Genomic DNA, 26,218 nt, shown 5'->3' with positions numbered 1-26,218 from the left:
ATGGCAAGTCACAAACAGGGGACAGGGCTGAGTGGTAGGGTTAATGAAAGACTGAACTATGTGTAACTAAATCCTTGTCTTCAAAGAATGGCTTGAAGTGGAAGGGACCTTAAAGATCACCCAGTACCCACACCCCTCTCACTGGACCACATTGCTCAAGGCCTCATCGAACCTGGTCTTAAACACTTCCATGGATGAGGTGTCCACAGCTCCTCCTGGCAGCCCCTTTCAGTGTTCCACCACCCTCCTAGTAAAGAGCTTCTTCCTAATGTCCAATCTAAGTCTACCCTGCTCTAGTTTAAAACCATTGCTCCTTGTCCTGTTACCACAGACCTATAGTACACCCCCTCCAGGTACTAGAAGGCTGTTCTAACGTCTCCCTGGAGCCTTCTCTTCTCCAGGCTGAACAGACCTAGCTCCCTGAGCCTGTCCTGATAGAAGAGGTGCTCCAGCCCTCTGGTCTTTGTGGCCCTCCTCTGGACCCATTCCCCCAGATCCATGTCTTTCTTGTGTTGGGGTCCCCGGAACTGGACACAGGTGGGGTAAAATGAAAACACTGCACTGGACAAGCAGGCTGTAGATACAGTCAGAAATTTAATAAAAATTTGCTACAGGTAAGAAATCTACAATAAGTCAACACAGGTGATACACAACAGAAGAGCCAAAGTCTGTGCTGTACACAGAACAGGTGAAACTGGGGGAGGGACTATGCTCTCCCCTTGCCCCAGCAGGGTGAGATAAGAAGAGTGACCACAAGTCTGGAGTTTCAGTCTATTGCAGGATTTCTCCCCTCAGAAGATTCTCAAAACATAAAAGCAAAGTTCAGCAAGATCCCAGAAAAGGAAATCCCTAGTTCTCCACAAACGGGCACTGTTGGTTCTCTTTGTTCAAGTCATTCCAAGTGTAGTTCCCAGATTTGAGGCTCCTGCTTGGGTCCACTGTTACTTCTTTCTCCCCAAGGTTCTCTCCCAACACATGCCTCTTACCCTAGAGAAATTAAGAAAAAAAGTTAATTGAGGGTTAGTTAATTCTCAGTGGAACACGCAGCCCATTTTCAGGCCATCCATCTTTGGCTCTCCTGTGACAATGTATAAGAGTGATGGACTTCTTTCCACATCCTAAAGAGAAAGGATGCACAGGAATGGGCAATAGCACAAGGCCAAAAATACAGACATTCAACAAGACTTGGAGGCGTACAGGAACAAGACTGACCTATAGAAAAATACTGTGAAGCCTCTACAGCTATAGGAGGCCACAACTCCAAATTGAGACCCTACAAAATATAGAAACTGGAGAACTGTGGGGTTTTTTTCAGCCCATTCTCCCTCCCACAGTACCATTCATTAAGCTTTACCTGGCGAGGGGCAGGAGCACTGGGGGAATTATCATCTTGTAGGATGCTGAGGGGAGAGCGGCCAGCTCCACCAGCTGTTGCCAGGACTTTGGTGGTGGTCTTGCGTCTCATGGGCTTACTCCCTAGTGACAGAAGGAAAAAAGTGCCACAACAAGGCTAGAAGCTCCTGCTCTTTATGATCTAGCTTGTTTGCCTGCACAGCAAACTGCTACCCAAGCACTTCCAGGTAAATTGATCGCAGAAAGGTTGAAGTTGGAAGGGAGCTCTGAAGGATGTCTGCTCTGCCAGCCCTGCTTTAGCAGGGCTACATAGCCCAGGACCATGTCCAGATGGCTTTTGGGTATATCCAAGAACAGAGACTCTGTAACCTCTCTGGGCAGCCTGCTTCAGTACATGGTCACCCTCACAGTGAAAAAGTGCTCCCTGGTGTTCAGATGGAGCCTCCTGTGCTCTAGTTTGTACCCATTGTCTCTGGTAGCATCCCTTGGCACCTGGCTCTCCCCTTCATATACTCTCTCTTCAGATCCCCCTGAGCCTTCTCTTCTCCACACTGAACAGTCCCCATTTCCAGTCCCTCCTTATAGAAGGGATGCTCCCAGAGAGCCTTCTGAAGCAGTCTAAAGACTCCCAGAACCACTCGCTCCCCCGGCTCATCCCAAAGCAGAAACTCCAAAGCCTCCACAATTCCACTCCTGTGTTCTCAGGAGGGTGAAGAGCTGTCACTTACCTCTTTGAACTACCAACAATAACAAAAAAGTAATTTTCCAACTTCTGACAGAAATCAGTCGCATAAACGATTCTCAAAGGGGTGTCCCCAGTACCAGCTAGAGAGCCACAAAGCCAAGCTATCCCAGGTGGTGGGAGACAGCTGACCTGGGGTGGGAGGACACGCACATGGTCTGTGCAAGCAAGCAAGCCCGAAAACAGGCACCGGAGGGTGCTGACCTGTTTGTACCACGGGCAGCGCTTCTCCCCAGGCTCAGGGAGTCTCAGTCGTGCCACCCTCCATCCCCAGCACTTACCCGAAGAGAAGCCATGCCCGGCAACACGGGCTGGCCAAGCCGGGGCCGCGCAGGGAGAGGGTGGCGTCGCCACCTTCTCCTCCGAGACGGCAGTGGCCGCTCCTGGGCCTCCCGGGGGCAGAGAGCTCCGCCGGGCCAGCTCCTCGGCGGGGCAGGCTGCGTCTGGCGGCGCCGGCTCTTGCGCCGCGGCCTCATCACCGAGGATCTCACCGAGCTGCTTCACCAGGTGATCCACACTGTCTGACAGGGAAGGAGGAAGGGACGGAGGGCAGCGTGAGCCGCCCAGCTCTGGCCGGTTGCCTTTCCGGGAAGGGAGGAAAGGGAACGAACGACATCCCACTTACCGCTCCACACGGCACTCGTGGGCGTGCGGAAGATACCGGGCGTTGGCGAGCGCGGGTCCCGGTCCTGACTGATACCCACCGCCGGCTCGGCGGGGCCAGGCTGAGGACTGCCCATCGGGGAGCTCACCACCTGCGGAGTGGGCAGGCGTGAGAACCAGGGAAGCGGCATAGCGGTTGAGGGCGGGAAGGTGCCTACCTCAATGGGGGTGCGCGGGATGCCGGCGCTCGGGGAGCGGGGGTCGCTAACATGAGCCAGGTGCTTGTTGCGGAGGACGGCGGGGGTAGCCGGGGTACTGGCGGAGACCCCCATGGCAACGGGCACCGAACCACTCTTCCCTGTGCCCCGCCCGCTGCCACCATTCAAATCTCCCGCGCGCTGCGCAGCGCCCCCCGCATTGGTCCCCCTCCTGCAGAGGCGGGGCGTGCCTTGACCCGCCCCCGCCCGCCCGTTTCCCGCAGCCTCCGCCCGACACGCAAGGGCCCGGCCCGGCCACCTGTCCATCTCTGGCTAGCGCCTGCCCCTGCGCTGCTCTGCTCCTCTCAGGGAACCCGGCACCGCCTCCTGGGCCGATGAAAGGTGGCTGCGATTGGGCGAGCCGACCCCACAGTCTTGCTGCCGGCGCGTCCCCCAGGCCCGGCACTGGCCAGAAACTGCCTGACGACGCCGGCCGCGATTGGCTAGGGAGGGGCGGTGGGTGGTGCTGCACCGAGCCGCTGTCATGGCGGAGCTGAGCGAGGCGCTGCTTTCAGTGTTGTCGTCCATCCGGGTGCCCAAGGCCGGCGACCGGGTCCACAAGGACGAGTGTGCCTTTTCCTTTGACACGCCGGTAAGCGCTCCCCGCCGCCTCTGGCCCGCCCGCCCGCCTCGCCGGGCTGCACCCCCCCCCCAGCTCCGGCCCGTTCCCAGCCCCACCGCCCAGCGCGTCGGCGCCCGCGCAGAGTGCTATGGGACTTGTGGTTCTCAGGTGGCCGGAGTGGGACGTGGCCGGGCGGAGTGCCGCGTCCCCCGGGACTACAGCGCCCAGCCTGCCCCGCGACGCGCCCCTCCCGGCCGCGGCGAGCTGGGGGCTGTAGTTCTGGGGCCTAGAGTGGGCGTGGGCAGGTCGTTAGGCGGCGACCCGGCCCCACTCACCTGGGCACAGGCTGCCCTCTTCCTCCGTTGGCAGAGTCTTGCCGGGAGTTTTAGTCCTGCCGAGGGGGCGGCGCCCCGTGCCTGGCCTTTGGCAGCGTGGGGCGGGCCGGTGGTCCCGCCTTGCCCCGGTCTGAGCTGCCCCTCTGGCCTTATGGCGGGGCCTGGCCTGGCAGGCGGAAAATGAATCTGTGCTGTGTCATTAAGATGGCAGTGGTCTCTTCTCTAGCCGTCTCCATCTCGCAGCTATCCCTTCTTTTCCTTCCCTCCCTATCTTTAGCCTAAGCAAAGCTGTGGAGGCCCAGGCGGCAGGGAGGGTGAGGTCGACCCCTTGGCCTCCTCAGCAGGCGATTGTCTGGGGTCGTGCTCCAGCCCACCGGGAGAAATATGCAGCGGCTGGAAGCTACGGATCCTTCGAGGCAGCAGCACACGGCAGCCTGGCCCTCTGTCCCTTCCTGAGCCTTATGGTGATACCTGACTCTGTGCACCCTGCTCTGACTCACAGAATGCAAGGGGTTGGAAGGGACCTCCAGAGATCCTGTCCCACCTGTTTAATGTTGGGAAGCAGACTGAAAGCTTCTTAGTGGTTTCTCTCATTTGCAGCTACTGCCTTTGGGTCCCTTGCTCCTTCAGTTCAGTGTCTCTGCTGAGTGAGCATGGTGTTTCCACGTGCTTGCAGTATAAGGAGGGCTCATTCTGTGTCCATGTCAGAGTTTCTCACAAGCTTTTGAACGCAGCAGCAAAGATACACAGTGGTCTGCTAATTTGCCTTTCTTTAGTTTGGCAAAGTTCCCTGTGGCACTGGGAATTCTCTTTTGGTCAGAGTGGTAACGATGGTGTGAACTGTGTGTGCTAAGGACATTTTGTGAGATGAGTTTCAGAGGACTCCTGCTTAGGCTTTGCTGATTTGGTAGCATCCTGCCATAAAGGACAAGGCAAAGAGTTTTTTTTAATGCATCATCTTGGCAGCAGTACCTGTTCTTCTGGGGCAGCCAGGCTGGCTGAGGCTTGCCTTCTTATTTCTGCCTAGCTACTCAGTATGTAGGAAGGAGCTAATTAATAATAAGCAGTGTTCCTAGAGGTAAGCCTGTGCTTATCCTAGCAGCTGGAATGGCATTCTCTACCACCTCCCTTCACTTTACATCTCCTTCCTTCCAGGAATCAGATGGGGGTTTGTATATCTGCATGAACACGTTCCTGGGCTTTGGGAAGCAGTATGTGGAGAAGCACTATCAGAAAACAGGCCAGCGGGTCTACCTGCACCTCAAGAGGACACGTAAACTGGTGAGAAATCAGACCACAGACAGCCCAACTGGCTCTGAACTTGAGAGCTGTGTCAGTCAGATACAGAATTTCCTCTCCTCAAGCCTAGTTGATGTTTCCCTTGGTGAGCTGAGCTCTACCAGTTCTTCAGCTCTGCTTGGTTTATAGAGTGCTGCTGCTGCTGCTGGCCTCTTTCTGTTTCCAGAGTAGCTTCATTTCAGTGATGGAATCGCAGAATTGTTTTGGTTGGAGAAGACCTCTAAGGTCATCAAGTCCAACTGTCAACCTAAGACTTCCATGGTCATTAAAAGGTGACCCCAAGTGCCATGTTCATGCATTTCTTGAACGCCTCCAGGGACTCCATCACCTCCCAGGGCAGCCTGTTCCAATCCCTGGCAATCTTGCAGCAAAGAATTTTTTTCTAATCTCCAACCTAACCCTCTCCTGGCACAATTTCAGGCCATTTCCTCTCATCCTATCACCTGATGCTAGGGGGAAGAGACCAACCCTCACTTTACTCCAACCTCCTTTCAGGGAGTTGTAGAGAGCAATGAAGTCTCAGCCTCCTCCCCTCCAGACTAAGCAACCCCAGGTCCCTCAGCAGTTTTCCCATGACTTGGAAACTGGCGTGCCACGGCAAAACTAAAGCTCTTACCACACCAAGAACCTGGTACATCCACCACACATCCACAGAATCACAGACAGCTGGGGTTAGAGGGCTTGCCGCAGCTTTCCTGTCCCCCTAACTCTTTTTCTCTATTTCTTCTCAATGGAATAGAAGGAAGAAGACACCAGCTCCAGTGCTGGAGACCCCCCAAGAAAGAAACCAACTCGCTTGGCTATTGGTAAGAAAACATTTGTGTCCTTTATTGTCCTTGTGGCTTTGAACCAGTCGTCTGCAGGTGCCTGGCTTTGTGGCAAACTCACAGCTAGTATCCCAGACTGAATCAATGTCATGTGTTCTGGTGTGCCTCAGGTGGGCACTGTCTGGAAGGCCCTTGCTGAGGTGGTGGTTTTGTTCTGTTCTGTGTTCAAAGTTGTGTTGTATTTTCTGTAGATGTTTTGCATCCTCCTAACTCCGTTTGCCTGACTCAGCTTGGTGTGGGTATTTGTGAAATGTTGGAGAGCAGCTCTGGGGAAAGTAAGCTGGGAGTCCTGGTGGGCAGAAGGATGCCCATGAGCCAGCAATGTGCCCTTGTGGCCAAGAAGGCCAAGGGCATCCTGGGGTGGGTTAGAAGGGCTGTGGTGAGTAGGTCCAGAGAGGTTCTCCTGCCCCTCTGTTCTACCCTGGTGAGGTCACATCTGGAATATTGTGTCCAGTTCTGGGCCCCTTGGTTCAATAAGGACCTCAGAGAAGTGCTTGAGAGAGTCCAGCACAGAGCCACAAAGATGCTGAAGGCAGTGGAAGATCTCCCTGCTGAGGAAAGGCTGAGGGAGCTGGGGCTCTTTAGCTTGGAGCAGAGGAGCCTGAGGGCTGACCTCATCCATGTTTATCAAGATGTTAAAGTGTTGGGAGGATGGAGCCAGGCTCTGCTCAGTGATGCAGAGTTGGGTGGGGAGAAACCTAATGAAATCCAACAAGGCCAAATGTGGAGTCCTGCATCTGGAAAAGAACAGCCCCATGGACTGGGAAGGGTTGGGGACTGACCTGTTGGAGAACAGCTTTGAGGAAAAGGACCCAGGGTTCCTGCTGGACAGAAGGATGCTCATGAACCAGCAATGTGTCCTTGTGACCAAGAAGGCCAAGGGCATCCAGGGGTGGATTAGAAGTGGTGAGTAGGTTGAGAGGGGTTCTCCTGCCTCCTTACTCTGCCTTGGTGAGGCCAAGTCTGGAATGCAGCATCCAGTTCTGGGCTCCCCAGAAGGACAAGAAACTGCTGGAGGGAGTCCAGAGGAGAGCCACAGAGATACTGAGGGGACTGGAACACCTTATGAGGAGAGGCTGAGAGAGCTGGGGCTGTTTGGGCTGTTTGGGCTGGAGAAGAGCAGCATCTGTTCAATGATGATTAATACCTAAAGAGTGAGTGTCAGGAGGATGAAGCCAGACTCTTCTCAGTGGTGTCCAGTGACAGGACAAGGAGCAGTGGGCACAAACTGGAGCGCAGGAGGTTCCACATGAACATAATAAAAACTTCTTCCTTTTGATGGTGCCAGAGCCTGGAGCAGGCTGCCCAGAGAGGCTGTGGAGTCTCCTTCTCTGGGGGCATTCCAAACCCTCCTGGATGCATTCCTGTGTGATTGGCTCTGGGTGATCCTGCTTTAGCAGAGGGATTTGCATGGGTGATCATCAGAGGTCCCTTCTAACCTCTACCATTCTGTGAATGTTCCACTGGCCAGTCTGGGTCTGTTGCTCCTGGCTGTGCTCCCTCCCAGCTTCTGCTGCACCTGCACACTTGCAAGATGTGGGAAGTGGAAAAGGCCTCGATTTCTTGGCACCAGCTGAGAACATCGGCATTCTTCTTACGGCCATTTCCATGCTGAACTCAACATCTGGCACTATTCTAGCTCCTGAGAAGGAAAGCCAGCTCTTTGTCAGCCCAAAGCAGGACTCAGCCTGAAGCCCTTGGCTTGCTGGGAGCTGACCACTAGAGGGGAGTCAGACCCCGGCCCCTGCTCGGCTGCGCTGCGCTGGCTGCCGCCTGGCTGTGCCGTTCTGAGCAGACACCCAAAGACTCCTCTGGCTGCCCCAGCACCAACGCCAGCACTGACTGCCCACTGCTGCTTGCTTGTCTGGGGAGGTGAATGGAGGCGTAAAGGTTTCTTGTAGCAAAACTGAGACTAGAATCTGTGTTTGCTCAGGCAGCCAGTGCCCTCTACATGATTATGCTGGGTTTGGAGAGATGAGGCCAAGTCTGCAATTTTTGAGTTATTTCTGCTTCCTCAGTTCTACAAAGGTCTTGAAACAAGAGTTGTCACTGAGTCAGGAAACAGCTGCCTGAAATAACAGCTTAGTGACCTGGATGGAGTGGGAGAGTAGGAAAGAATTGCCCCATCAGGAAGTGGTCTGAGATCTAGAAGATTCTATTCCCCCATCTTCTTTTAGCCAGACTGTGGTGCTTTGGCTAATCCTGACATAGAAGAATTTTTTTTTAAGTATAAGAAACGTTCAGGAGCAAAATGTCATTGGCTGCAAAATCACAGAAGAGAATTAGTTTGGTTGGGAAAGACCAGAGAGTCCAACCATTCTCTAACTGTGCCAAGGCTGGTGCTAAACCATGGCCCTCAGCACCACATCTCTGCCTCTTCTAAACACCTCCAGGCATGGGGATTCAACCACCTCCCTGGGCAGCCTGTGCCAGTCTTTGAGAACCCTTTCAGTCAAGAAGTTTCTTCTAATATCCAACCTAGACCTCCACTGGGGCAACTTGAGGCCATTTCCTATTGTCCCATCACTTGCTGCTAAGGAGACCAACCTCACTCCATCTTCCTTTCAGGGAGTTGTAGAGAGCAATGAGGTCTCCCCTCTGTCTCCTTTTCTCCAGACTAAACAAGGCCAGTTCCCTCAGCTGCTTCTCATAAGACCTGTTCTTCAGACCCTCCACCAGCTTCGTGGTCCTTCTCTGGACCCTTTGGTCTCTTTGTATCTCAGCTTCCCACTTCATGGAAAACAAATCTCTAGTACTAGCCTCTTAAGTGTTGGTTGAACAAAGTTTGTGGTGCCTCCTGGCAAGCTCCTGACTACACATGGAGGAAAAAGAGCTGGGAAACAGTCTGCTAGTTGAAGACCCTCTTCCTCATCCTCAGAAGGTTCACAGAACCACCCAGAAGGACTTCATCAGTCTGTTTTAATTTGTTTGGTGTTCAGAAGCTGTGTAACACCCTCAGGGACTGGGCATTGCTAAACTGTGTGAAGTGGTGCCAGGAGATCTCCCTGGGATGTGCTGAAGAGGCACAGAAGAGGATTATCTGGGTGTGTTGTTGCAGGATGCTGGTGACTAGTTTTAAGTATTTCTAAAGCCACTCAGGCTGGCAGCAATTGCATTCACAGGATCACAGAATGTGAGGGGTTGGAAGGGACCTCCAAACATCATCCAGTCCAACCCCCCTGCCAGAACAGCATCACCTAGGGCAGGTCACACAGGAACACATCCAGGTGAGTTTAGAAAGTCTCCAGAGCAGGAGACTCCACAACCTCTCTGGGCAGCCTGCTCCAGGGCTCTGACACCATCACAGTGATAAAAGCTTGTCCTTATGTTGAACCTCTGCTCCAGCTTGCACCCATTGCCCCTTGTCCTGTCATTGGACATCCCTGAGCAGAGCCTGGCTCCATCCTCCCCACACTGCCCTTCACATCTTGATCAACATGAATGAGGTCAGCCCTCAGGCTCCTCTGCTCTGCCCCAGCTCCCCCAGCCTTTGCTCAGCAGGGAGATCTTCCACTGCCTTCAGCATCTTTGTGGCTCTGCACTGCACTCTTTCAAGCAGTTCCCTGAGGACCTTCTTGAACTGAGGGGCCCAGAACTGGGCACAATATTCCAGATGTGACCTCACCAGGGCAGAGCAGAGGGGCAGGAGAACCACTCTGGACCTACTAACCACACTCCTCCTAATCCACCCCAGGATGCCCTTAGCCTTCTTGGCCAATGTACTGTGAAGGATGAACAGTGCTGCTGTGCTTTGTCATGGCACTCTTCTGGCCATTGTCTAGAGCAGGTGTTATTTTTCTGGCTGTAGTCAGGGTCTGAGGATTCCTAAACACCTCTGGAAAGAGATGGGCAAAGCCAACTTGTTGTCGGTAGGCTTGTCTTTGCTCCTGTGCAGGTCACACCCCCCAGCAGAAACACTGGGATCCAGAAATGGAAGGAAGGTTGTGGGTCATTGATCTAAAGCTTTGCTTGTTTTGTGTAAGCATGGGCAAAGAAGCTTTGCAGGCTGTTCCCACAATGGTTTTTTCTTCCTCTAGGTGTAGAAGGTGGATTTGACATCACAGAAGAAAAGTTTGAATACGATGAAGATGTAAAAATAGTAATTTTCCCAGAGCACTTGGACATTCCTCACGATGGGCTGGAGGGGCTGCCAGATGTGGTCAGAGACCGGGTGTGTATGCACGGGGAGATGTCTTTGCTTTGGTGGAGGAGGGGCTGCTGCCCTGGGTCTGGGGTCTTGTAGAGCTGCTGCCACCTCTCAGCCTGCAGGAAGCAGGACTGAGGCTCCTGAATGCTGCCCCAGGACTTGCTTCTCTGAGCCCGTGCGTGGAGTGTTGTGGCACTAGAAGCTGCTATCCTTCTTCCCTTCCGCCCCTAACGCTCCCTTGGCTGCTGTCCTGGTTGCAGATCGCCAGTGCTGTGGAGGCCATTCTGACAGCAGACTCGGCGTCGCGCAAGCAGGAGGTGCAGGCCTGGGACGGGGAGGTGCGCCGCGTTTCCAAACATGCTTTCTCCTTGCACCAGCTCCAGAACGATGTCCGCATCCCACCCTGGTGAGCATGCTGCTGGAACACCTGTGCTGCTCTGCGTTAGAGATGGCTCAGACCCCATCAGGTCTTTTCCCATCAGAACAATTCTATGATTCGATATCTCAGACCCCATCAGGTCTTTTCCCATCAGAACAATTCTATGATTCGATATCCCAGAGCCACCCCCATCACCTTCTGTCCTGGACTGCAGCAGCAAGTCACCCTTTTTGTGAGTCTCTGAGTGCTGAGAAATTCAGGAGAAATGGCAAATTGAGATTCATAGAATAGTTTGGTTTGGAAGGGACCTTAAAGACCATCCAGTTTTCTCTCCTTGCCATGGGCAGGGACACCTTCCACTAGCCCACGTTGCTCAAGGCCTCATCCAAACTGGCCTTGAACACCTCCAGGGAGGAGGCATCCACAACCTCCCTAGGCAGCGTGTTCCAGTGTCTCACCACCCTCACTGGAAAGAATTTCTTCCTAATCTCCAGTCTCAACCTGCCCTCCTCAAGCCTCAATCCATTCCCTCTCATCCTGTCACTACAAGCCCTTGGATGCTCAAAGTTCTGAAGTAAAGGAGAAGGGCGATTGCTTATACTGTGGGCACCAGGTACTCATGGAGAGAATTAGAACCCAACCGTTTTCACCCTAATCTATTTTTCTCTGTTCCTTGAACGTAGTGGCTGGAAGTGCAGCAAGTGTGACATGAAGGAGAACTTGTGGCTGAACATGACAGATGGAGCCATCCTCTGCGGCCGGCGCTATTTCGATGGCAGTGGTGGCAACAACCATGCGGTGGAGCATTACCGGGAGACTGGCTACCCACTGGCTGTGAAGCTGGGAACCATCACTCCTGATGGAGCTGGTGAGAAGGGCAGACCTCTGAGGGCTACAGGCATGCCAGGCACCACTCATGTCAGGCTGACTGCAGTCTGACAACAGAAGTCAGGGAGGGTTTCCAGACTGTTGCTGTCCGTCATGATGGAACGGGTCCAGAGGAGGCCATCAAGATGATCAGAGGTCTGGAGCACCTCTGCTGTGGGGACAGGCTGAGAGAATTTGGGCTGTTCAGCCTGGAGAAGAGAAGGCTCCAGGGAGACCTAATAGAGGCATTTCAACATCTGAAATGGACCTATGGGGAGGCTGGAGAGGGACTGTTTAGAAGGGCTTGTAGGACCAGGGACAATGGGGTTTGAAACTGGGGCAGGGTAGATTCAGGCTGGATATGAGCAGGAAGTTCTGCACAATGAGAGTGGGGAAATACTGGAACAGGCTGCCCAGGGATGTGGTTGAGGCCTTGTCCCTGGAGACATTCAAGATCAGACTGGATGTGGCCCTGGGCAGCCTGATCTAGTGGGAGGTGTCCCTGCTGAGTGCAGAGGGGTTGGACAAGATGACCTTTGAGGGTCCCTTCCTACCCAATGCAATCTGAGAATCTGGAAACCTGGAGCATTCAGTCCCATGTACCTTCCCACTCTGAACTGCTTCTTATGGCAGACAAAGAACCAGCTGGTAAAACCCTGCCTTCTTCCTCCCCTCTCTTTGTCCTTGGAAGGGTTTCAGAGCAGTTCTCCAGGCTGATGGCTTGTTTTCTCTGGTGGGATGTTTATCAAGTAGTTTTGCATCCTGAGCAGACGGTACCTGGCACAGTAACCCCTTTCCTCACTCCAGACACACAGATGCCTCTGTACCTTGGTCAGTGATGAAATTGTTTGCCTTGGCACATGTTTTGAAGGAACCTCAATATTCCATCTGTTGTGCTACTCTCTAGAGAAAGGAAAGAACCCCCAGCTGCTCAGCTTGTCAAAGCCCCCAGTTCTGAGCACTCTTTTCATCCAGCAGTGAACCTTAGATCACAGCTGCTGTAAGTCCCTCCTTTTCCTCTGTGTTTCTGCACAGATGTCTATTCCTACGACGAGGATGACATGGTGTTGGACCCTAACCTAGCAGAACACCTTGCTCACTTTGGGATTGACATGCTGAAGATGCAGAAGGTGAGTTCAGGGGAGTAGGAGTGTCCTCCATAGGTTCACAGTGGAAGAGAAACAACTTTGACGTGTCTTAATTGGATCCCAGCTTTCTGTGCCTGTGTAGAACAATTCCTGGTCAAAAAAACGTGGGGATTTTTTTTATCTCATCTCCCCCTCTACTTTCATTGCCTTTTGTGCCCTCCTTTCCTGTCTCCATTGGTTTATTTGCTTGGATTTCTATGTTAGTAGTTTGAGCAGGAAAGTGCCCAAGCTCCCAGTGTTGCTCCCTTGACTCAGTGTTAATCTGTGATTTCCATGCCCCTTCATAGGGGATGGTTCAGATTTCTCCTGTATTTCACAATATTCCACCTTCTGTCCCAGGTATTTGGACATTTGAGAACAACTCTTGAGTTTTCCTTTTCTTCTTGTTTAATAAACCAGAATGGGCTCAAGCCATTATGGTTCTCCACAGCATAGGAGCCATCCAGTACCTGAAGGAGGCTACAAGAAGGCTGCAGAGGGACTGTTTGCAAAGGCCTGCAGGGATAGGATGAGGGACAATGGTTTGAAATGAGAGAAGAGCATACTTAGATTGGATGTTAGGAATAAATTATGCACCTTGAGGGTGCTGTAACACTCCAACAGGTTGCCCAGGGAGGGGGTTGAGGCCCCAGGCCTACAGATATTCAAGGTCAGGCTAGCTAAGGCTCTGAGCAAGCTGATGTAGTGGATGATGTCCCTGCTGACTGCAGGGGGGTTGGACTGGATGAGCTTTGGAGGTCCCTTCCAACCCAAACTACTGTGTGATTGCCCTTTTCACATCTCTGATGTTTCCTTGAGGGTTTTTCCTGTTCTCTCTACAGACAGACAAGACAATGACAGAACTGGAGATTGACATGAACCAGCGCATTGGGGAGTGGGAGCTCATCCAGGAGTCTGGTGTGCAGCTCAAGCCCCTCTATGGGCCTGGCTACACTGGTATCCGTAACCTGGGCAACAGTTGCTACCTCAACTCTGTGATGCAGGTGCTGTTCAGTATCCCAGACTTCCAGAGAAAGTAAGTGAGCTAAGGACTCCTTTCCATTAGCCTAGGATCCCCTGGGATCAGTACAAAGGTTTCTTTTTGCTGGGAGCTCCTGTCACATTAAGCTGGCTCAGAGCTGTGCACAGTTCTGCTGGCTGAGCTCCCCTGTCCCTTTGCTCTGCAGGTATGTGGACAAGCTGGAGAAGATATTCCAAAGTGCACCTTCAGACCCCACACAGGACTTCAGCACCCAAGTGTACGTAGAGTTTGGTGAGAGGAGGGAGGCTGAGGCTGCCTGGCTGTGTCCCCTCCAGCTATCTGCACTGTGCTCTACTACAGATTCCTCCCTCAGGCCTTGCCTCTTTGTTTCTGTGTCCATCACCAGAGACACTGATCCTCTGTGGTCAGTAAGGATCTAAGCCAAGAAAGTTCAGCTGAGTGCCCTAGATGGAGAGGGCAGAGTGCAGCCCAGTGGTCATGAGAGGCTTTTAGTGTAGTCTGTGGAGAATGCAGTGCCACCTGGTACCAGGGGACATTTCTTGTAGGCACGTTCCAGCTGCCTAACAGCAAAATTAGAAGAGCTGGCTGGGGGCAAAGAAACAGAGACTGAGGCAACTTTATTGTCAGTGAATAATTCATAGAGAGAGTCATGGAACTGTTCTGGTTGGGAAAGCCATGAAAGATCATCCAGTTCAACCCTTACCCAAGTGTGCCAAGGCTGGTGCTAAACCATGGCAGCAGTAATGGAGAAGGACCGAAGTGGAGAAATAGGAAAGTCTGAGCATAGGAGAAAATCACTGGATGTTGTCCTTTAAGTGCTTCATGCAGGCATTCTTGATCTTTCCCCTGGGAAAACATGATCAGTCTGCTCACAGCAGTGCTATTTCTGGCTCAGACAGCTCCACTCTGCCCTGTTGTCTCCTGCACAGTCAATCACAGACACTGCTACACCCATGGCAGGCTGCAGCTTCATTTGCCTGTCACTTGCCTGCTGCGTGGCTCAGCAGCAGCTGCACTTCTTTGGGGAAGAGGAAGCTCTTCCTTTGTGTTCTATGCATGTGCAAGCAATGGTTGAGAGTGGTGCATGGAAGTCCTAGTAGCTTTCAAGTCTCGTGGAACCAGAGAGCAGACCAAGATAAGATCATCCTTGCCTGTGCAGCAGAGAAGCTGATCTCTGAGATTCACAGTCCATGACAGTGTTCAAGCTGGGTGGGTTGGTGGTGGCTTCTGGAGTATATGAGATTGAAGAAAACATTTTGATGCTAATGTTGACTTCATCATTCCAGAGCCAAACTGGGACATGGGCTGCTTTCTGGGGAGTATTCAAAGCCAGCTCCTGCAGATGGGGATCAGCTGCCCGATCAGAAGGTGAGACTCGCCTGTGGCATCCTTGTGCAGTGTGTTGCATGAGGTGTGTGCAATACATGGTCAAGGAGGGAGAACCCTTTCTGAAGACACATCCTGGGGCTGGTTCCAGGGCCCTGTCACCTGAAGAAAAGCAGTGCTAGAAGTAGAGTGCTGCATGCATGACAAATCCTCACCACCACCTTCTCCCTTGTTACTTGCAGGGAGTGCAAAATGGCATTGTTCCACGAATGTTTAAGTCCCTCATTGGAAAGGGGCACCCAGAATTTTCCACTAACCGACAGCAGGATGCCCAGGAATTCTTTCTGCACTTCATCAACATGGTAGAGGTAATGGTTGAGTCTCACCTGTCAAATGATGGCAAAGCCCAGCTTTGTTTTTCTGCCCACATGTGGTGGGTTGAAATTGCCCCCCAACATAAAATTGCCAGACCAGCTGACTTGAAAGCAAGTAAAGCTGTATTTACAAGCAAAACTACAATCTAAAATATGAAATATAATGAATATGTACAAAATATACAATATTTACATACATACACAATTTGTAAACAACACAAGAACCCCTCTGGACAAAACCAGGGGGTTACCATCTGCTTCCTCCTCTTCTCCCCCTTCCACCCACCTGTACACAGTAAAAGAGAAAGAGAAGAGCAGAGAGTTGCTGTTAGTACTTAACCACAACAAAGAACACAGCCAAGGTCAGCAAAGCCAGCAGAAGCCAGCTAGTATCTGCCAGAGTGAAGGAAGACAAAAACAGAGTTAGTTTACCAAACTAACTTTATGTTGGTAATCAGACCAATGGGATTATTTAGACCTTACCATTCTTTTCTTTTTTATATCCAATAGTAATTTATTTACATTCTATCACTTGCTGTTCAAGATCTGTGGAAAATTTCCTAGGCACAGCCTAAAACTGCAACACCACAGCAGGAAGTGAGGAGTGAAGGTGAGAGCAGAGAGGGGGAGAGAGCCCAGGGAAATGAGCTAGCCCTGTGGAAGCAGGAAAGGAGAGCTGCTTGGCCATGTTTGCAGGGCTGATTTCTTGGAGGGATCTTTCAGGAGTAGCACAGCTGGAGATGTAAATTTTCTGGCATGGGTGCCTGGGGTAGAGAAGCTGGCTGTAGTTTACTCTCTGCTGATTTTTCAGGTGGCCTGAGTACAGAAGTGAACAGCCATTAGCCATGTCCTGTGTGGAAGCACTGCTGCTGCAAGTAGTTCTTTCTGCCACCTCGCTGTCACATCTGTCCTGCTAATCTCTCCTCCTGCAGAGGAACTGCCGCAGCTCGGAGAACCCTAACGAGGTGTTCCGTTTCCTGGTGGAGGAGAAGCTGAAGTGCCTGGCCACAGAGAAGGTGAAATACACCCAGCGTGTGGACTACATCATGCAGCTGCCTGTGCCCATGGATGCTGCCCTCAACAAAGGTCAGTGGTGTGCCAAGGCCAGAGCAGCAGCAAAGGTGATGTTTGAATGTTGTCCTTGGAGTGCATGAGGAAGGCGCTTCCTGGCTTTGCCATTTCTTTGCCAATTAATATGAGTGTGGTGGGTTGAAATTGCCCCCCAACATAAAATTGCTTTCGCCTGAGGTGGTCTGGCAAATGAAGCTGTATTTACAAGCAAAACTACAATCCAGAAATAGGGAATGCAATGAATATGTACAAAACATACAATATTTACATATATTTACAATTTATAAACAACACAAGAACCCCCCTGGACAAAACCAGGGGGCTACCAACAGCTTCTCCCTCCCTGCTCCCTTCCCTCCCCCGTGTACACAGGACAAGAGAAAAGAGGAGAAAAGCAGAGAGTCGCTTGCTAGTACTTAACCACAACAAAGGAACACATCCAAGGTCAGCAAAGTCAGCAGAAGCACCAGTTAGTATCTGCTAGAGTGAAGGAGTCAAAAAGAGAGAAACTTAGTTTACAAAACTAACTTTGTTAGTTATCTGACCAATGGGATTATTTAGACCTTATCATTATTTTCCCTTGTACATCCAATGGTAATTTATTCTACCACTTTCTGTTCAAGATCTGTAGAAAATTTTTCTAGGCACAGCCTAAAACTGCCACACCCTCTAGAACCTTTCCGTCTGACACTACAACAGCAACACAGGAGCTCAGCAGCAGAGCAGTGCTCTGGAAGATGTCTGCTCTTGTGCACCATTGCAGATGGAGTTCTGCCTCTGGGTGTAGCTGTCACCAGTTGCTTTGCAGATGCCTAGATGTGGTCTTTGACTCTTGTGCTTGGTTCTCTAGATGAGCTGCTGGAATATGAGGAGAAGAAGCGGCAGGCAGAGGAGGAGAAGCAGCCACTACCTGAGCTGGTGCGAGCCAAGGTGCCTTTCAGCTCCTGCCTAGAGGCCTATGGAGCTCCAGAGCAGGTGGATGATTTCTGGAGCACAGCCTTGCAGGCCAAGTCTGTGGCTCTCAAGTGAGTGTGTAGGAGTTACCAGCTGGGCTGTGGCAAACTGGCCATAGCTGCACACTGTTGGAGAATTATGTTAGTTGTTTGGGGAAGAAGTGTTACCGAAGTTTTGCAGTCCTGCACACCCTGGGCCCAGGGGACACTGAAGCAGAGGGGGAAACCGGTTGTCAGTGCTGGAGCAATTGTTCCTCACCTGGAATACTGCATCCAGCTCTGGGACCGTCCACAGGAAGGACAGTTGAGGGCCATGTCCCTGGAGATAATCAAGGTCAGCACTGAATTAACAGCTAAATTTGGAATTTAGAATGAAAAGTGGAGAGTTTTCTGGAATATGATTGGATTTTCCTTGCCCCATAGCCATTGAAATCTGATGAGGAGGATTCACAAGCACTGCTGTTCTGCCCTCTGTAACCATAGAATGGTTTGGGTTGGAAGGGACCTCCAAAGCTCATCCAGTCCAAACCTCCTGCAGTCAGCAGGGACATGTTCCACTAAATCAGCTTGCTCAGAGCCTTAGCTAGCCTGACCTTGAATATCTCCAGGAACTGGGCCTCAACTACCTCCCTGGGCAACCTGTTGCAGTGTTCCAGCACCCTCATGGTGCAGAACTTGTTCCTAACATCCAATCTAAATCTGCTCTTCTGTCATTTCAAACCATTGCCCCTTGTCCTATCCCTGCAGGCCTTTGCAAACAGTCCCTCTGCAGCCTTCTTGTAGTCCCCTTCAGCTACTGGAAGGCTGCTCTAAGGCTTGAGAAAGTGCTCTTGCATTTGAGAGCTTGTTATTTCCTGCAGCTGGATGTGTCAGTCTAAAAAAAATTATTTCCTTTAATTTCTCAAAGGTTAGACTTCTAATTGCATCCTAAAATCTGAGAAGGCTTGGAAAATAGAAGCCTAGCAGGCAGCTGATGTGTTCTATTTTTCCTCTATCCCCTAGATTTTGTGGATGTTGCATTCTGCCTTATCTTGGCAGAGCATCTGCTTTGGAAATGGTTGTGTTTGAAGAGATTTGAGCTCAGCACAAGAGAGCTGCACAAATCTGCGTATCCCCCTCTGAGGACATGGCTCTACCCTGCTCACTGATTTCTTGAGCCAACTAGATGCCCTCAATCAAGTATTTAAAGCCTTGTGTATCTCTTTCAGAACAACCCGGTTCGCCTCTTTCCCAGATTATCTCGTGATCCAGATCAAGAAATTCACCTTCGGCCTGGACTGGGTGCCCAAGAAGCTGGGTAAGAAGGATGAGAGGTGCAGAGCATAAAGGTGTTGGGGGTCATAGAGGGGTGCTGTGGTCATTACCGCAAAGAGGAAAGTAACTACCCCAAAAAGGAGCTACTGTGCGCAGCAAGTCCAGAGGAGGTGACCAAGGTGATCAGAGGGCAGGGGAACCTCTCCTCTGGGGACAGGTTGGAAGAATTGGGACTGTCCAGCCTGAAGAAGAGAAGGCTACAGGGGAGACCTTAGAGCTGCATTTCAGTATCTGAAGGGGACCTACAGGAAGGCTGTGGAAGGGCTGTTTAGAAGGGTTTGTGGTGATAGAATGAGGAGCAATGGTTTGAAACTGGAGCAGGGCAGATTTAGGTTGTACACAGGGAGGAAGCTCTGCACAATGAGAGTGGTAAAATACTGGAACAGCAGTTGAGGCCCCATCTCTGGAGACATTCAATCAGACTGGATGTGGCCTTGGGCATTCTGATCTAGTTGGAGGTGTCCCTGCTGAGTGCAGGGGGTTTGGACAAGATGACCTTTGAAGGTCCGCTCCAACCCAATGCAGTCTGTGAACGCGAGCCGCAGTCTGTGAATGCGAGCTGCAGCATGCTGCACCCAGCACAGTGCTCTGCCTGTGCCGCCGTGGGCAGGCTGAGCAGGACGGTGTCTTGCAGATGTCTCCATCGAGATGCCAGAGGAGTTGGATATCTCTGCGCTGCAGGGCACGGGGCTGCAGGATGGGGAAGAAGAGATGCCAGACATCGCACCTCCGCTGGTGACACCAGATGAGCCCAAAGGTAGCCTGGGGTTCTATGGCAACGAGGACGACGACTCCTTCTGCTCCCCTCACTTCTCCTCTCCGACATGTTAGTGATTCTCCTCCTCTCTTCCTGATGCCTGACTCCTCTCCTTGCTCTCCTTGTCTTGTCTCTCACGCTAGCCGTTCCCACCTGCACAGACTGTCCCTGTCCCTGCTGTCAGTGCATGCTGGCTGCCTCCCTTGCATGACTGTTATGCAAGGGTGTTATGCAAGGGAGTTTGAGGTTTGCTGTTGTGTGGAAGATAAGGAGGGGACGTGTCTGGTCCACTGAGAGAGGGACGAGCTGGGGTTTATACTGGATTTAGCTGGTCGAGGTTTTATCTTTGCCAAGCACAGGAGGGGATTGGGTTTGGAGGGTAGGGAAGAGCCAGTGCTCCTGAGCTCCAGATGAGTCCTTTTGTTCCACTGGGGAGCCTGCCTGTGAGACCAGCTGGTGAAGAAGGAAAGTAGCAAAGGGAGCGGGGACACAGCACCTGAGCAAAACGAAGCCAGGAAATGGTGGCTTGAGCGAAATTTATGTGACACTGCATCAAAAAGAGAGCAGGCAGGGCTGGGTGGGAGTGGGTGGCTCTAATCTCTGTCTTCCCACAGCACCCATGCTGGATGAGTCAGTGATTATCCAGCTCGTGGAGATGGGTTTTCCCATGGACGCCTGCCGCAAAGCCGTGTACTACACAGGGAACAGCGGGGTTGAGGCTGCCATGAACTGGGTCATGTCACATATGGATGATCCAGGTATGAAGCCACATGGCCATGGGGAAGCATGTTGCATCTGAGCCGTTGCACCTCTCGTCCTACTGCTGCAGTGGAAAACTGAAGTAGTTTGGACCTCTGGCAGTATCCCTTTGTTGCTCTGAGCTGTATTCTGTTTCCTGCTGCAGACTTTGCTAACCCGTTAGTTCTCCCTGGATCCAGTGGACCAGGGTCAACTATCGCCTGCCCAGACCCTCCTTCAGAAGACAGTGTGGCCACCATTGTCTCCATGGGCTTCTCCCGGGACCAGGCTATGAAAGCACTTAGGGCCACGGTGAGAGGCATGGGTGATGTCAGAGTGAAAGGAGGGTGTCAGGAACAGGCACTTCCAACCTCACAGTCGTCTCTCCTTCTAGAACAACAGTCTGGAGCGTGCTGTGGATTGGATCTTCAGTCACATTGATGACCTCGATGCAGAAGCTGCCATGGATATCTCAGAAGGGCGCTCAGCAGCAGAGTCCATCTCTGAATCTGTCCCTGTTGGTCCTAAAGTGCGTGACGGGCCTGGAAGTGAGTTCCAAGCAGTGGGAATGTGGATTTGAGAATGCAAACTCAACGTGGCTTTATCCTCCCTAATCCACACAGTACCACAGGTTTCAGTAAGCAGTAGCTGCCACAGAGCTGGTCTGGTTGTTGAGGTGAGAAGCAGGGAGGAAAGGGAGGATGGCAAAGCAGGGTCTAGACCCTTCAGGCTGGGAATTACCTGGAAGCCAGTAAGAGAAAGGCAGAGGAAGCATCATCAGGTGGAAGACATGAAGTGCTGTGCTGCTTTTTCCATGGTCTTCCTGGGAGGCTTCTGTTGTTCAGCCTCCCCTTGAAAAACCAGGGTCCAGTATCTGGGATTGGTGCCAGTGCTGCTATACTACTGGGTGCTGTAGGGAGGGGGAATCTCTGCCATTAGCCACGTGGCACCCACAGGTGCCAAATAAAGAGTCAGAAGAGAGAAGGCTGAGTGACAGGGTGGCAGTTACTATCTCCTGTTCCCCTACACGTTTGGCCTTCAGACCAAATCCTTACAGACAGACTTGACAGAGATCCACTTCTAAATTTTTACCCAGCAGACCTTCCTTCAGGGATCCTTTTTTAGAGGGCCTCACACAGGGTGTTTCAGGGTGTAAGATGCCTTTCCTTCTCTGATCACTCCTCTTCCCTCCTCCTCTCAAGAGTATCAGCTGTTTGCCTTCATCAGTCACATGGGCACTTCAACTATGTGTGGACACTACGTTTGTCATATCAAGAAAGATGGCAGGTAAGAGGCATTTGCACAGCCTAGGGGGGGACTGTGAGGTATAGCTTTAAATCAGCTGTCATCTCCAGTTTCTTTTGAAGCTTTGGGAGCTCAGGGATGAGAGCAGGCGTGGGGGAATGAGGGAATGGCATCCCTGAGCTCCCCTTCTGCCTCTTGCAGGTGGGTGATCTACAACGACCAGAAAGTCTGTGCTTCTGAGAAGCCCCCCAAGGACCTGGGCTACATCTACTTCTATCAGCGGATTCCCAGCTAGAACATCCTCTTGCTGTGTATGGTGGGGGGAAGGAGCAGGCTGAAGGCGTGGTGGGGAAAGGGGTATGGACAGTGAGGATGAGAGCAGCTGCCTTTACTCCCCTGCTCCTCTTTCTCCACTCCTCCCTTCATGGCCTCTCTACACAGACACAGGAGAAGACCAGAGTTCTCTAACTAATAAAGTGGGGGCTGGAGCCCCCGTGGACATGAGCAAAGGGGGAGGGGGGTGGGAGGGAATGGGAATGTCTGTTTCGATAGAGTGACCTTGCTCTCCCCACCCCCATGTGACACAGCCCTTGTGCTTTGCTGCTTGAGGGGATGATGCTGCCACCTCCTTGGTGTCTGGACGAGGAGGAGGGGTTTGTGTGTATGTGTGGCTTGGGTGGGGAGATCCAGCCTGGAAGGCACGGACCGTGGGCAGCAAGGTGGGCCACGAGCAGCATCCCCCACCCCTCCTCCCCTTTACATGCCAAAATACACGAGGAACAAAATAAAGGTCGAAATAGCCCCGCTGGTTTCTGCCTGCCCTCTGCGTTGCTAAGGGTCCTACGGGAGCCGGAACGCGCCTGTACGTGCGGCCTCTTCCCTGGCCCGGGCTGCCGGTGCCGGCTGCAGGGCAGCACGGGGGTGCTGAGGGAGGCCGGGGCGGGGTGCGGCGGGGCAGGGCCGGATGAAGGAGGCGGTGCTTCGGGCGGGCTGCGCCATAAAAGCAGGCGCGGGGGATCGTACGCTCCCGCTGCTGCCGGCGTCCACCGGTCCACGACCTTGGCCTCTCCTCCGGGTATCGGTACTTATCTTCTCCCGTCATGGCGCCCAGGAAGTTTTTCGTGGGGGGCAACTGGAAGATGAATGGCGACAAGAAGAGCCTGGGCGAGCTCATCCAGACGCTGAACGGCGCCAAGCTCTCCGCCGACACCGGTGAGGAGAGCGGCCGCACGTAGCGCACGTCCCGCCCGCCAGCGCCTTGGGGGCCGGGTCCCGGGCCGGGGAGCAGCAAAATGTCAGAGGGCGGCGGGAGCCTAAATATAAACTCTGCCGATGGGACTAAAAATACCTGCGGAGCCGGAGTGCGGGCCCGGCCCACACGTGCGGCCATACACTGAGGCGCCTCCGGCTGCATCCCCGAGTGGCAGGGCCCCGGCAGAAGGCCTCCCCGCCCCGGCAGGCCCCGGTAGGAGCGGGTGGCCCGGTGTCGCCGTTGCCGAGCTCCCGCCCAGCCACCCTTCTCCATGGGCCCCGCACCTCTCCCGAGGCCTTCTCCCGCACCCCTGGTCCCGTGTGTCGGCAGGGACCGTGCGGTGACTGAGCTGTGTTCGGGCTGGGCTGCGCTGCCCCGGCAGGCTGCGGGACCGTGACCCTGCCTCGCCGCCTCCTCGTTCCAACCCTTGGCGTGACCCGATGCAGCCCTCTCCCGCTCCCGACCCGGCCAGGCCTGCGCAGCAAGGCGGATTCTCGCCCAGTTTTTCAGTTGGCTATTTTCCAAGGGACCTGTGAGTTGGCCGAAGGTCTTGGCCGTCGGCTTGAGGGGATCTATAGGGCCATCGGAAAGGGCTTCCTTCCTGCTGTTGAGTCATCAGGCAGCAGAGCGATTCCTGCTGCAGAGGGCCCTTCAAACATAAGCAAGGAGCAGGGAGGAGAGAGAGGGATGAGGTTTTGGGGCTAGGATTTGAGGTCGGTGCCCAGGTGCAGTATGACCTTCACTTGTTTCAAGTATAAACACCCTCCTTGCCTTCCAGAGGTGGTTTGTGGAGCCCCTTCCATCTATCTTGACTTTGCCCGTCAGAAGCTTGATGCAAAGATTGCAGTTGCAGCCCAGAACTGTTACAAGGTACCAAAGGGTGCTTTCACAGGAGAGATCAGGTGAGCCCACAGAGAAGAGTAAAGCCAGAGTACCTCTGGGACATGAATTTCCACCAGAGGTGTAAGTCCTCTTCTTTCTCCCCAGCCCTGCAATGGTCAAAGACATTGGAGCCACATGGGTGATCCTGGGTCACTCAGAACGAAGGCATGTGTTTGGGGAGTCTGATGAGGTGAGTGGCTCTGGGATGGAGAGATGGTCCTGCTCAGATGTGCTTATAAAGGCTAGAGAGAAGAGCAGTTCAAGTATGACTACAAAATTAGGTCTGATCTATTGATTGTCTTCTTTTCCATTCCCAGTTGATTGGGCAGAAGGTGGCTCATGCTCTAGCTGAGGGCCTTGGTGTCATTGCCTGCATTGGAGAGAAGTTGGATGAAAGAGAAGCTGGCATAACAGAGAAGGTGGTCTTTGAACAGACCAAGGCCATTGCTGGTAAGGGAGGACGCTTGAGCATGCATTGCTGTCTTGGCCATTTGGGAAATGTTGCCCTGATCTTCTCTGGCAGGTCACAATGGCCACCCTGCCTTCTTTGTAAGGCTCACAGATAGGTTGTTGCAGGTTTTTACAGTTAGTATTAACATGATCACATAAATAAAAGGTCTGCATGTTCCAGAAAGTTTTCTAGCTCTGCCCTTCCCAGTATGAGGTGCTGTGCTTATGGTTTTCTTCTCCCTCCTCCCCAGATAACGTGAAGGACTGGAGTAAGGTGGTTCTTGCTTATGAGCCAGTTTGGGCTATTGGAACTGGTAAAACTGCAACTCCTCAACAGGTAGGAACAGGGGAGAGGCAGCTAAGTGGCCAACTGATTGTTCCCATTCATGATTATTCACGTAGAGATCTTCTTGAATATGCTGTCTACAGACTAGAGATTCTTTCTCCTCTTTGAAAACAGGTTGCATGCAGAGTGGCTCAGCCTTCTTTCTAATTCCATTGCAGGCTCAGGAAGTTCATGAGAAGCTGAGGGGGTGGCTGAAAAGCCATGTGTCTGATGCTGTTGCTCAGTCAACTAGGATCATCTATGGAGGTAAATGTGCTTGGAGCCCCTTTCCTGTGTAGGAAGTGATCAGTTTCTCAGCTTGTTGCTGTGGTTGTCCAGCAACCACAAGTTGCTCTGCTAGTGAGGAAACCTGAGGTTCTCAGAGCGTGAAGAACCATGTACTAGTTGGGTAAATGGAAAGCAGGCTTACTGTCTGCATAGTAAGAAGTGACTAGTACCTTGCAAGTTTTACTTTTACCTGACCCTGTTTTCCAGAGCTGGTGACATCTGACCTTGAAACACTGCTTCCTCCTTAGGTTCAGTCACTGGCAGCAACTGTAAGGAGCTGGCCTCTCAGCATGATGTGGATGGCTTCCTAGTTGGTGGAGCTTCTCTCAAGCCAGAGTTTGTGGATATTATCAATGCCAAACACTGAAGCAGTCTGTGAGGAGCAGTTCCTTGTGGTTCAGAGCAAGAAACAGAAGCAAGAAGGGACCTTTCGTTGCACACATCTCGGTACAGAGACCTCCTCTGAGGCTTTCCCTTCCACAGTCATTGTTATAGGTGTGCTGCTAACCCCCACCACCGTGTTGGAGTCTTGTTGGTAGGAACCTGTCTCAGCAGTCTTGACAGCCCCCTCTCTGAATTGTCAAAATTCTTTGTTGCCTGTTGACCTGTAACAGCCCACAGTCAACCTGGCCAATGCCTCCCTCTTTCTCTGCAGTGCTGCAGAGACAGGGGGACACTGGTGCTGGGAAAGGAGGAAGGAACTAGAATCTCACATCCTTCAGCTCTATCAGCAGGGAGCCTGTCAGCTTAGACCCTTGTCTTGCCTCACTTGTGTCCCATACTGAACAATAAATGAAAAAAAGGAAAAGCAAAGCTGTGTCCTGATCTTCTTCAGAAGCAGCTGGGGGCAGCTGGTGTACAGGATTTACTACTGGAGGCAGCTGGTTGCAGAGAGGGTAGTTTCAGGTTTGTGGGCTATTAAATTCTTGAAGGGATCACCATTGCTCCAGTGGGCCTGGCACAGGTTCAACATGCATCTTGCTACATCCTAGGTTTCATCTTCAGGATGTCCTGAGCATCTTGCTCCCCTCCTGTGATAGCTCCTCTTTTGGCCCATGGTGATTTCCTCTTTTCCACTTGTGTCTCTGCTTCATAGCTACTGGACCCCCTGGTTGTCTCACTAGTGAGCTCATGTTTCCAGGCAGCCTTGGTAACATGCTTATCTCTACTCATTGCCTATGAGGACTGGTAATTGACTTTGCTGGTCATTAAATGCAGAATGCTGAGGCTCTCTATCCAGGGAAGGTTTTTAACCATGTGCTGAGGCTTTGCTTGCTGCCTGATCTCAGCTTTGTAGTAAGTAAGAAAGCAGCTCTAGATGTTATTTCCCAGGTGCTGCACCAGCTAGGAGGTTTTTAGGTAATGCTAAGGGTAATGGAAGTGCCTCAGAAGCTTAGCTGTGAGGCAGTATGGCCTTGGGGGCACTGCCCTGGTCTGGAGCTGGCATGCAGAGTGGCACTCAAGTCTGGAAATGCACAACTGAGAGATCCTCTTCCACTGCATGTTTCTGGTCTGCAGTGTTTTTTGCAGTTGTAGCATGTTCCTTCCCTGATGCTCCAGCTGCCAGGGTATTGGCCTGCCAGCATCACCTGAGGGGTGACAGGCAGATAGGGAGGGACCAAGGAGAAAAGTATTAGGAAACACACTAACGCTGCTGGTCACAGAATCCTCACATTGTTTTGGTTGGAAAAAAATGTTAAGATCAGCAAATCCAACCATCCTGTAACTTGACTAAGTCTGGT

At 52.3% G+C, this 26,218-nt stretch overlaps 3 protein-coding genes across 7 annotated transcripts; 2 read left to right on the top strand and 1 right to left on the bottom strand.

The window, feature by feature from the left end:
- Window positions 1–849: 849 nt before the first annotated feature.
- Window positions 850–3,030, bottom strand: CDCA3 (cell division cycle associated 3). Its single transcript, XM_054386486.1, has 5 exons — window positions 2,917–3,030; window positions 2,721–2,850; window positions 2,377–2,616; window positions 1,355–1,476; window positions 850–987 (listed from the first exon to the last, which is right to left on the bottom strand). Exons 1-5 carry the CDS (start codon window positions 3,028–3,030, stop codon window positions 850–852), a joined length of 744 nt encoding a protein of 247 aa, XP_054242461.1.
- A 409-nt stretch (window positions 3,031–3,439) lies between these two features.
- Window positions 3,440–22,062, top strand: USP5 (ubiquitin specific peptidase 5). 5 transcript variants are annotated; one of them, XM_054387126.1, is made up of 20 exons: window positions 3,440–3,547; window positions 5,008–5,133; window positions 5,891–5,957; window positions 10,016–10,149; window positions 10,386–10,531; window positions 11,188–11,372; window positions 12,407–12,501; window positions 13,341–13,534; window positions 13,686–13,757; window positions 14,788–14,869; window positions 15,070–15,195; window positions 16,134–16,287; window positions 17,123–17,297; window positions 18,434–18,522; window positions 19,174–19,296; window positions 19,911–20,054; window positions 20,201–20,346; window positions 20,429–20,582; window positions 21,237–21,321; window positions 21,481–22,062. In XM_054387126.1, exons 1-20 carry the CDS (start codon window positions 3,440–3,442, stop codon window positions 21,572–21,574), a joined length of 2,499 nt encoding a protein of 832 aa, XP_054243101.1. In that variant the 3' UTR covers window positions 21,575–22,062. The 5 variants fall into 5 exon arrangements, with proteins under 5 accessions (XP_054243101.1, XP_054243099.1, XP_054243104.1 ...); XM_054387124.1 differs by having other exon boundaries at window positions 19,174–19,365; XM_054387129.1 differs by lacking the exon at window positions 5,008–5,133.
- A 259-nt stretch (window positions 22,063–22,321) lies between these two features.
- On the top strand, window positions 22,322–25,283 carry TPI1 (triosephosphate isomerase 1). Its single transcript, XM_054386691.1, has 7 exons — window positions 22,322–22,491; window positions 23,310–23,433; window positions 23,519–23,603; window positions 23,731–23,863; window positions 24,115–24,200; window positions 24,368–24,455; window positions 24,725–25,283. Exons 1-7 carry the CDS (start codon window positions 22,380–22,382, stop codon window positions 24,841–24,843), a joined length of 747 nt encoding a protein of 248 aa, XP_054242666.1. The 5' UTR covers window positions 22,322–22,379; the 3' UTR covers window positions 24,844–25,283.
- The last annotated feature ends 935 nt before the right edge of the window (window positions 25,284–26,218 follow it).

This window comes from Indicator indicator, chromosome 14, assembly GCF_027791375.1.
Source record: "Indicator indicator isolate 239-I01 chromosome 14, UM_Iind_1.1, whole genome shotgun sequence".
NCBI lineage: Eukaryota > Metazoa > Chordata > Aves > Piciformes > Indicatoridae > Indicator > Indicator indicator.
The sequence above is the reverse complement of the archived record's forward strand: the minus strand, read 5'-3'. Positions and strand labels throughout refer to the sequence as shown.